Here is an 11,454-nt window from a genome sequence, read left to right on the forward strand (position 1 = left end):
GGCGCTTGCATGGTGGTGACGGTGGCGACGACGTGCGCCCGCCGCGCCCGCGCCTGCCAGAGGGTCTGCTCCGCCAGCGCCGCCTGAAGTGCCGTTCTCCTCCACCATTCCCTCCATGCCACTGAGGCCACCTAAAATATTCAAGGTCAACTGTCTGTGTATTTCTTGCACAGTTCACGAGTACACACAGCACTCGCATAGTCAATCGTTGCTCTCCGGCTCTTATAAGACTGTAAGACAGGCGATAGCGATATCCTAAAACAGACTCGTCGCGTCATGGTTGCGAAATTTTCCCTATTGCGTCTATTAGTACGAAGGAGCGCGAAGTATTTAACAATGTTTCGAGGACGCATGAAGAAAGTTGCATGTGATCTATTATGGTATATAATGTCCATATTTAAGAATAAAAATTTAAGACCGTGACAGGTAGCAAGTTCTGCCTTCATTGCGAGCACTCACCAGTTACGTATTCCTCGTCACCGTCTATGCTGCGTCCGGAGTGGGCGAACGGGATGGTACGTAGTAGCCACGTCAACTGCGAGAAGACTCGTCACTGGCGAGACCTATGATCTTGTATGCGTCATAACAATGGCCGAAATTTGTAGGACATGCGCGCCTTCCACTTACGGCAAATACTGACAGCGAGAAGTCAACAAAAATACCAAACTTCACTTTAATTCATTCACCACAGATGTAGGCATTACTTCAAAATGATATAAAAAAACATTAGCTATCAACACTACCAACACCAGAATCACATGGCGGCAATTTATTAAATTTTTTTTTACAAGTAGTATACAAGAACAAGATTATGCAGCGGCGTATAATTTATTTATTTCCATAGCATATTTATACAGTATATTTAAAGGAACACTATATTAAATTTAAATTAATACAAATACAAATAAACTGGAATGCGGGTATAAACAGCAGGGTACTACGAAACTTGAAACTCGAAGTTCGTGTCATGCGGTCCCTCTGACACTTATACTATCTAATACGAAAGCGAGAGGGACGGTACGATACGAACTTCGAGTTTCAATTTTCGTAGTAACCCTGCTGGGCTACTACGAAACTCGATACTCTAAGTTCGTGTCGTGGGGTCCCTCTGACACTTACACTGTTTAATACGAGAGCGAGAGGGACAGTACGATACGAACTTCGAGTTTCGTAGTAGCCCTGCAGGTCAATATTGTCATTTGATTGTCATTCAAATTATTCGTGTCGAGTCGAATCGAAGAAGTCGAATTTTAAACTGATTTGGAGAGTGCCATTACTAATAAATCAAAATTAAAATGATTACATTCAAAAACCCGCTATTTATAAATGCTATAAAACTTTGAATTAAGTACTACTGATTAACATTGGTTCAGATCCCATAATTATTTTTTCAGAATATAATAGATAAATACAGTTATCTGGATATTTAATAATATTATTTCAGGCCTTCAAATAGCTAATTATGGCACCTAAAGGGTCTTTTGAAAATAATTTTGCGAACTATTCTGAAGAGGCGGCAAGTCATATATTAAATAAAACTAAGGATGGAGTGAGTAGAATCTAATATATAAAATTCTCTTGTCACAGTGTTTGTTTTGTAACCAAACTTCTACGAAACGGTTTGACCGATTTTTGTTTTTTTTTTGTGTAAGTATATTTGGTAGGTCTGAGAATAGGACGGAGTCGCGGGCAACAACTAAGTATATAAAATGTTTATCTTTTGAAATATATGTTTCTGGTAAAACTAACTAGTAATTTTAATTGCGGGGAAATTCAAATTATCCCTTCGCTCATGGATAGTTTGAATTGCCCCATAGTATTCTGTTGTGACCATCATCTCTCCCTATCTATCTTACAATAATTTAGTACAATTAATTGTTTTTCTCAGATTTCTGAAAAGTTTGAAGTAAAATTAAGAAATTTTAAAACAACAAAGCTTCAGTTGTTAACTACAAAAATGGGAAGTGATATATACCACGATAGTACAGTGTACACTGGTTCTGCTGGATTAGCACTATACTATTTCATGAGCTCATTGGGAAAAAACGAAGTCAGCCATGAAACTTTAAAGGTCTGAGTATGTTCAATAATCCAACAGCTTAGTAGCAACACTTTTATTTTATATATAAGTGTTCCATGATATATATTTTAAGAACAATTTGTATCAAATTATTATTTTACAGAATGCAATTCCATACTTAGATCTTGAAAATCTAAAGGGGCGTAAAATAAGCTTTTTGTGTGGAGATGCAGGGCCTCTTGCCCTAGCCACAGTAATATCATACAGGTTAGGTTCAAGGAAGAATGAGCTACCTGATTATAAGAGTTTAGTGCAGAGGTAAGTATTTTTTTTTAATATAAGTCTGTCCCAATACGTTTTGTGCACCTATTATTATTATTATTATAGCTTTTTTCCACACAAGTGGTTCCCGAGGGTAAAAGCCTCCTCCATCTTTTTCCATTTTTCCTTATCCATAGCAATATTTATCCAATCTTTTCCTGCTATTTTTATGAGGTCATCAATCCATCTCTTTCTCTGCCTTCCAACACTTCTTTTTCCTTTGTGCACTTATTACATACTTCCTAATTTGGTTCAACTGCTAATAGCATTATCAAATAAATTGCAAAAAATCTCAAAGTAAATAAATATTATTTACTTTGGCTAAAATGTTTTTCATGTTCAATTTACCAGAATTATCACTGCACCCTCATATCAATCAGTCTGTAATAAGATGGCATGGTGCATGTGACGGCATGACTGGGCTGGGTGTGATTAGTTCATGAGGCTTAAACAAATCAGAACCACCCTCTTGCACCCACTTTTTTGCACACTGTAACTGCACTAATACTATTTATTACTTGCAGACTCATGGCTTTGAGCTCATTATTGAATGATTCTCCTGATGAAGTCTTGTATGGAAAGAGTGGTTATTTGTTTGCATTACTATTTGTAAATAAACACATACCTGGAAAAGAAGTTATTCCTTCAAACCATATTGAAAAGGTAACAAATTCGAAAGATAGTTTTATTTTTATTAGTTAGTTGTGTAAGTATTGCTGAAATGTTTTTTATTAAAAACTAGCTTTTACCCGCGGCTTCGCACGCGTAAACTATTCGGTCTTGTAGTTGCAATTGAAATTTTCGGGATTTTACAAAATCGCCCTGGCAATTTCCAAAATTTATATCGTAGTCTTCATTGAGGTTGTGTTGTGAATAACTGTACAAAATTCAAGACTAAACCCAGTGCTGAAATTTCAAAAATTTTCCCTATTCAAATTCAAATTTAAATCATTTTTTCAGTAAATAGGCTGCAATGGGCACTTTTACACGTCTTTTTTAAACTACCAGCGCTTTTGGAAAGACCATCATTGCCAAGAGGAATGCGCCGCAAGCAACTTGGCAGAAAGTCATTTTCACAAAATAAAATAATTACAAATAAAATACTTAAAAACTACAGTATACAATTAATAAAAAATCATAATAATAATAATAATACAGGGATGTATCTATCCCGTGGGAATATCAGGATAAAAAGTAGCCTATGTGTTATTCCAGAGGTCCAGCTACCTACATACTAAATTTCGTGGCTCTAAGTCCAGCGGTTGTTATTTCAAGATTTTATCCCCAGGTATCCCGTGGGAATATCGGGTCAAAAAGTCGCCTATGTGTTATTCCAGACGTCCAACTACCTACATACCAAATTTCATGACTTTAAGCCCAGCGGTTATTTCGAGATTTTATCCCTATCCCGTGGGAATATCGGGATAAAAAGTATCCTATGTTTTAATCCAGGTTATTAACCAACTTTCCGCCAAATTTCATCCAAATCAGTCCAGCCGTTTCAGCGTGCAGAAGTAACAAACTCACTCACAAACTTTCACATTTATAATATTAGTAGGATAATATTTTCAGGTGATAAGTTCAATACTCAAATCTGGCAAACAGTATTCGATGCTTATGAAGTCAGAGAGTCCTCTGCTTTGGCAATGGCATGAGAAGATATATTTTGGCGGAGCTCATGGTATAGCTGGAATTTTGTATATGCTATTACAGGTACAAATTGATATTATTTTAACAATAGCTTGTTGAAACTTAGACCCGCAACATAATAATGCATTAATAAAATCAATGTGTGCCGCAAACTAGCGACAGCATCTATAAAAGACTAGCTGTTACTTGCGACTCCATCTGCGTAGAATTCGTTTATCGCAATCCCACTGGAACTATGCAATTTTCCGGATAACATTTTTCTCTGGGACTCAAACTATCTGTAACCAAATTTCATCTAAATCGGTTCAGTTTAGACGTAATGAAGTAACATACAGACTTACAAACTTTCGCGTTTATAATATTTGTGGGATGAAGTGCCTCATTGCTAAGTTTCATAAAGATTCAGCAGACAGACAGACAGTTACTTTAGCATTTATAATATTAGTATGGATTCATAGCCCTAACATTTAAGATTTTATTTAACATCATAGCTTATGTTCGCAACTTCGTTTGCGCGGATCTAGGTTATGTTGCTGTGGCAATAATCTTAAATCTCAATCTATTGGTTCAAACTATCTCTATACCAAATTTCATCAAAATCGGTACAGTGGTTTCGACGTGAAAGCGTAACAGACAGACAGACAGAGTTACTTTCGTATTTATAATATTAGTAGGGATAGGGATAGTGGGGATTTTGTATCTACCTACCTTTTACTGCTTACCTACGCTTTCGCAAAATATTGTAAGGGAAAACTAATTTTCGGCTGTATGTACCATCAGCCAAATATGTGTTCTACCACCCTAAAGTTGATAACCGTTTGCATGTCATAAAACAGTAAGGCCAATAGATGTGTCTGTCAACTTGAAAGTTCGACTTTAGCGACATATTCATTTGACAGGAACTTGTTTAAAAATTGATAGACCACTTATTTGGCTGATGGTACCTATTTATGTGCAGTCTTATTCCTAGTGGTAAGTACCTATCGTAATTGAATTGTCTGCACAAAATCTACCCATTACAGGCTCAACCATATATATCAATGATTGAGTTGCGCAGTTTCATCAAACCTACACTGGAGTGGTTAATAAATCACAAGTTTCCAAGTGGCAATTTCCCATCATCTTTGGGTAGTGGTTCTGGGGATCGACTGGTGCAGTGGTGTCACGGAGCTCCTGGATTTGTACCGCTGTGTCTATTAGCCCATAAGGTACCTACCTATTATTACAAGCTTTTATTTAACTTGCAATGTATGTGCAAGTCAAATCTTGCGAGCTTAATTTGACCCACTTCCAGTGGTCGAATTGACTTGAATTTTGGCATACTTATCTGGTGACAATACATTAATCTCGTAGTGACACCCTGGGGGTCTAGCCAGGATCGTCTCCGCAGGACGGAACTCCTCAACGGTCAAGTTAATGGCAACAACTTGAAATTTAGTACAGAAATTTAAATTGGATGACAATGCAAGTACAGTCAACAAAATGTAGTCAGCAAAAAGCTTGTATTAAAAAATTGTACTATGATCTTTTTTTAAGTTAAATTAAATAAGTGTCATGAAGATTAGAGCTCTGTCACTGTTGAGCTACCTTTGCTAAATATTTATTATATTTTCACTGTGCATGTTACAAGTTTGCGTATTTTCGGGACTTTTTTAACTAGACAGGGGCTGTTTCACCATCCATTGATTAGTGTTAACTGACGGTTAAATGGGATGCCGTCTCCGTCTATTCGAACAAAACAAATAGAGACTGCATCACATTTAACCGTCAGTTAACACTAATCAATGAATGGTGAAACAGCCCCGAAGAATTTAAATACATCACAAAATATATTTATTAAATTATTTCAGGTGTTTGACGATGACAACTACTTGAGAATAGCATTGCAATGCGGCGAAGTCATATGGGAACGAGGTCTGAGTACTAAAGGTTACAGTATCTGTCATGGCGTTAGCGGCAACGCGTATGCTTTCATCCAGCTTTACCAGGCAACTAAGGTTGAGCATTATTGTTGATCAAATAAGTTAGTTAGCTGAATTTATATTTTTCCTAATATGACGTGTCAGAACGAAATCTTTTGCATAGTAGATTTAATATGGTGATATTTAATTAAAGATGTCGTTGTGAAGGCTTGTTCTCTTCCCTGACTTCCAGTGCTGGATTAAGAGTATGTGATGCCCCAAGCAATGTGGCACCAACCCCCCCCCCCCAACCCTATCCATAAGTAGCCGTAACTAGCTTTAGCTAGTAAATTTTTTTTGGGTGCTGTTTACGGTGCCCCCCGCGACGTGACGTGATGCCCTAAGCAATTGCTTAATTTGCTTATGGGCTAATCCAGCACTGCTGACTTCCCTCTCATATTAAAGATGTGAAACCGATACAGGCCTTATACCAACTACGAAATTTATTTTTTGTTGTCGCGCTCACTTTAATAGTACTTAAATGCGAGAGTGAGACGTGGTACGAGCTTCGATTTTCAAATTTCGGAGTAGCTCCTCATTTCTGAACCGATACGATCATACGACAAAACAGGTCAGACAAACGTGTAACTTGTTTTTATTATACTAATAACACCCCTTTCTATCAACTTCATGTTCAGCTTGAATTCACACAAAACATTTTGTGGTGGTACTCGCATAGACGAAAAGTAAATCGACTTCATAACGGAAACTGATACCATCAGCCAATTAAGTGGTCTATCAATTTTTAAACAAGTTCCTATCAAATAAATATGTCACTAAAGTCGAATATTCAAGTTGACAGACACGGCTATTGGCATTGTTTTATGACATGCAAACGATTATCAACTTTAGGGTTGTAGACCACATATTTAGCTGATGACGAATTAAATAAGGGCTTGAATTTGTTTGTCCAGAAACCAGTACATTTATACCGGGCATGCTGCTTTATGGAGTGGTGCGCACTGGAGCGCCCCGGCACAGAGCTGCACGCGCCTGACCGCCCCGCCTCCCTTTATGAAGGGCTAACAGGACGTCTTTACTTGGCGGAAGACCTACTACGAGTCTCTGAAGCTAAATTTCCAGCGTTTACTTTGTGAATATGATTCTACTTTGGACTTTTGGAATAAAAATAATGATAAATTGTAAAAATATTTTATTACTTAATTTATTCTACAGATTCATATTAATTTAATATCACCCAGTTCAAGTTTTACGGCTTACACACATGTCAATATAAAGAGCTATTCAGCTTATTCCACAGCCAAGCAAAACATGTAAAAATACGATTGAAGACTCAAATTATGGTGGTTTTATAGGAAATAAAACTTCTTTGGCGATACATGATTTGAATAGATGGCAGTTAAAAGAACCCTTGCAATAAAGTCTTGCCTTAACTAACATGATCAAGTAGGTACCTAGCAACCCGTAATAAACTTGGACCTAAGATATTATATTTTAAAACGCTTATATTGGCTTCACCTGTAAGCTACATAGGTTACAGGTGAAACCATTATAAGCTTGTGCGTTAGATACATATCTAAGAATGTAACGGAATCGGCTCAGGCCTGAAATGTCTGTTTTCCTAAAATGTACAATTCTCAAAACTTCTGCGTTTTCACAATGTTAGCACTTCTATTTTGTCAGCTTTCTCAAAATGTCTGCTATTCAAAATGTGTACAATCTCAGGAAAAGCTCAGGAAGTCGTCTATTCATGTTTACATTCCTATAATATTAGCATTACCATAATTTCTGCCTTCCCGTTATGTTCACTTTTTTAAATAGGCTATAGTCTTGTTATGTTTGTTTTAGCATAATGTCTGCTTTATTTTCAATCTAATGTGTAGCGAGGGTGTGGAAAAGTGTGACTGTTTCCACCAGAGATGTGCTACTTATGCGAGGATGGGTAAATGAAGCGTTTCTATTGGTTGATGAAAAACATATACCTCGCAACACATCCTCGCACATCTCTGGTGGAAACGCTGCTTTAGAACAAAATATTTTTCGTTCTCAACCGGTTTCGTACCAGAACGAAGGGATTTCCGTAGTTTAGTTTTTTACTAAAATCAATGCTAATAAATTCGAATGTAACTTAGTCTGTCTGTTACTCTTTCACGGCTAAACCGCTGACCGAAATTTGAAGACCATGATTGGAGACATTTTGGGAATATGCCAACGTTATAAGAATGCGGATATTTTGAGGTTGCAGACATTTTGAGAATAAGCACTTTCTGAAAAGCGAACATTATACAAAAAGTGTCATTCTTGGAGACAGGCAATTTTAAATAGCTGACTTTCTGAAAAGCAGACATTTTGCGAAAAATACATTTTAGGAAAACGGATATTTTAGGCCTGAGCCACGGAATCTTTGAATTTAATTTTCCGCTCACATCCTATAGTTATATTGACTCGCAAATTGGCATTTGCAAAGTTCAGATGATACAAAACTAAGTTTTACTATGATTAATAAGCTGAACAGCCCCATAGGAATAAGGGTACAGTACAGATTAATAAATTGTAAAGATTATGTATTTATAACTAAAGTATTCTCAATAAAAATTGCCAAAAGTGTACTTAACAAATTCATTTTTATCATTATGTTGATCCATATTTATATTCTCATTAATTTTGTTCATATAATTGTGTAATTATTCAAGTACAGTGTTATATTTAAATTTAAAACTAGTTATTTTTTTGAAAAGTAACTAGAGCATAAATAATTTATTTGTAATTTTGACAAAGTCATCTTGTATAGTTAGCACAATACGTACAATATTGATTTAATAAATATTGGAAGTCCTTAGCATAATGTGTTACACATTTATAAATAAAAAAATAAATCTGTGAGGAAAAAATAAGTTTTTTTTTTCAAATTTAAAAATCAGAGAGAATAAGTCAATTTGTAAAATGAGTTTCCTTTAGCTGTTTAGTCGGCCTGGACAAAAATTATGCTGAACACCATCACATCACATATGAATGACGTTTGAGGTTGAATGATGGGCAATTGGAAATTCTGCTATAATAGGTTTCTACTAATCTGTCAGTTTTAGGTTGCTACTTTATAGTCATCCATACATGTATGTCCTCTAAATTATCTTTTGATATAAAACGTAGTATCAAGGACCATATATATAAAGTTAATAAAAACACTAAGAGATTAAAAAATATCTGATTGCAACCACTGTTTTTAACGAATACAGCAAATTCACACTTTCAACTGCATTGCAGAATAAAGTACTAATAATAATAATAATGAATGACAGCTTAGTGCTTTATTACGCATTAGGCTTCTAAAGGCTTTTTTTATTAAAATTAATTTTACTTTAACGATCAATATGTAACTTCATTCATCTTAAAGCAATTTTAACGAATATATCAAGCCGACAATACAATTTATTGCATTAGTAAAAATTCCTTCTACTAAAAATGAATTCTATTTATAGGTGATCAGAATTCATTTATTTATTATTTATTTTAAGAACACAGTCATACATTAATGAGTAAACAATACAAGTAAACCAAAAACAATATATAAAGTCCTCGAGGTTCATAAATATTCATAGCAACTAAAAGTTATTTAAAACTAATGTGAGTACTTAAATAAATAAATTAAATCAGCAAAAATAAATTTGGTGAAAGATAAATGTTGATAATAACATTATACAAAATGCTGCCTGACCAATTTCTTGAGAGTAACAAGCGAACTCGCAAATGGGTCAATATCATTAATTAACTGAGAGTGTTTAGTGTAGGTAGTTAGTACGAGCAAAACTGACATGGAACAACCTACGAGGAAGCAACGAGGGGCATGGAATACTAAAACTTATACTTTGTAAGAGATCTGGACAACTAATTTCATTTTTTAAGATTATGAAAAAGAATATCGAATCTAGATAAAGAAGTCTATTTTTAAGTGAAAGGAAATTGAAATATTTTGAAGATAGTAATGAATTATCAAAATGTTTACCAGTCTTGTAGCAGAGGTACAGAGGAGTCCAAACCACAGAAGCGAATTCTAAAATACTTCTGACAAATGAGTAAAATAAAATCTTAAGGGTCTGTGGACGCTTGAATGGGTTGCAGTTTGCAGGTGGTAGGACCTTGTGCAAGGTCCGCCCGGACCACCATTTTGCTCGCTAATCCTGCCGTGAAGCAGCAGCGCTTGCACTGTTGTGTTTCGGCGTGGAGAGTAAGACAGCCGGTGAAATGACTGGCACTTGAGGTATCCCATCTTAGGCCTCTAGGTTGGCAACGCATCAGCCCTGGTGTTGCAGATGTTCATGGGCGGTGGTGATCTCTTACCATCAGGAGACCCACTTGCTCGTTTGCCATCCAGTCGAATAAAAAAAATACAGCTTTCTAGCATTGATAGTCTCTGAGCAATGCCGCGGACGGACGGACGGACGGACAGACAGACAGACATGGCTAAACTATAAGGGTTCCGTTTTTGACATTTTGGCTACGGAACCCTAAAAACCATACCAATCTCATGTGTTATGTACGACACGTCGTGACGGACTCGTACTAATCCGGGATTAGTTTTCATCGATGTCGTTTAACAATGACCCATTTTACAATACCTGCTTAATTTTTAAAAGAACAAAAAACACTTGTTAATCATTTGTATGGCGTCTTGGCCCCTATCGCCTATCTGTTTGTTTTGCGTAGCGCAGTAAACTCATTTATATATTTATATAGATATGCGCAATTCAAAACTATTTTTGTATTTAAAAAATAAACGAGTTTAGCTATAAGACGGTAATATATCTAATGGATTCTGTTTCATTTTAAAAGTACAATACTCGTACAAATGTATGCGATTGACAACAATTTAAAGATTTTTAAAATTTGGCTTTAAACTTAAAACTTTTTATTTCACAAACCATAATGAAAGAGAATTGTTTTGGTGCCCAATTAAGGGGAATATATGGTATTGGTTTGTGCCTATAGACCACCTTGACAGCCTGGTCGGGTACATAATCACAATGATGTATTGTTAAAATTACCTTGAAGTTAACATATAAATTTTTGTGTCGTCAACCAACCCGACCTGATTAAAACGATTCACTGAAAAAAAAAAGGTTTATAGCCTGCGGGGGTTCTTAATCCCGAGTATAGTGTTAATGAGAGCTATCGCGTATGAATTCGCCACTAGAGGCGCTAGTGTAGCGTGAGGTCTCCGAAATGTCAAATCTCATAGATTTTGGGTGAGCTACGCGGGTTTATTTATAATTAGAATAATTTTGAGAATATTTTGCAATATCTGAAATTAATTATGGCAAATATGCGTTCCGGGGCAATGAATGTCTGTGTTTTGAGACAGTTTTGTCTTTCGGAAACCTTTGTCCTCCCTTTTTTCTGAACAAAACGGGGACTATGCAACACTGTGGCATTTTAATCTAAACTTTGTTTTCACGCCCGTAATAACAGACTTTGAAAGCCATACTTAAAAACCTCACGCAACAGTGCGCCATCTAGTGAGACAAAAAACGATAGCCCTCATTG

The 11,454-nt window shown here is 36.0% G+C and overlaps 1 protein-coding gene across 5 annotated transcripts; it reads left to right on the forward strand.

Moving 5' to 3' along the window:
* The first annotated feature begins 1,195 nt into the window (after positions 1 to 1,195).
* Positions 1,196 to 8,564, forward strand: LOC141428145 (glutathione S-transferase LANCL1-like). 5 transcript variants are annotated; one of them, XM_074087920.1, is made up of 9 exons: positions 1,196 to 1,367; positions 1,445 to 1,549; positions 1,889 to 2,071; positions 2,184 to 2,338; positions 2,866 to 3,004; positions 3,914 to 4,054; positions 5,014 to 5,199; positions 5,842 to 5,988; positions 6,867 to 8,559. In XM_074087920.1, exons 2-9 carry the CDS (start codon positions 1,463 to 1,465, stop codon positions 7,047 to 7,049), a joined length of 1,221 nt encoding a protein of 406 aa, XP_073944021.1. In that variant the 5' UTR covers positions 1,196 to 1,367; positions 1,445 to 1,462; the 3' UTR covers positions 7,050 to 8,559. The 5 variants fall into 5 exon arrangements, with proteins under 5 accessions (XP_073944021.1, XP_073944022.1, XP_073944019.1 ...); XM_074087921.1 differs by having other exon boundaries at positions 1,196 to 1,348; XM_074087918.1 differs by having other exon boundaries at positions 1,196 to 1,549; positions 6,867 to 8,558.
* Positions 8,565 to 11,454: the final 2,890 nt, after the last annotated feature.

Source organism: Choristoneura fumiferana, chromosome 5 (genome assembly GCF_025370935.1).
Source record: "Choristoneura fumiferana chromosome 5, NRCan_CFum_1, whole genome shotgun sequence".
NCBI classification, from domain to species: domain Eukaryota; kingdom Metazoa; phylum Arthropoda; class Insecta; order Lepidoptera; family Tortricidae; genus Choristoneura; species Choristoneura fumiferana.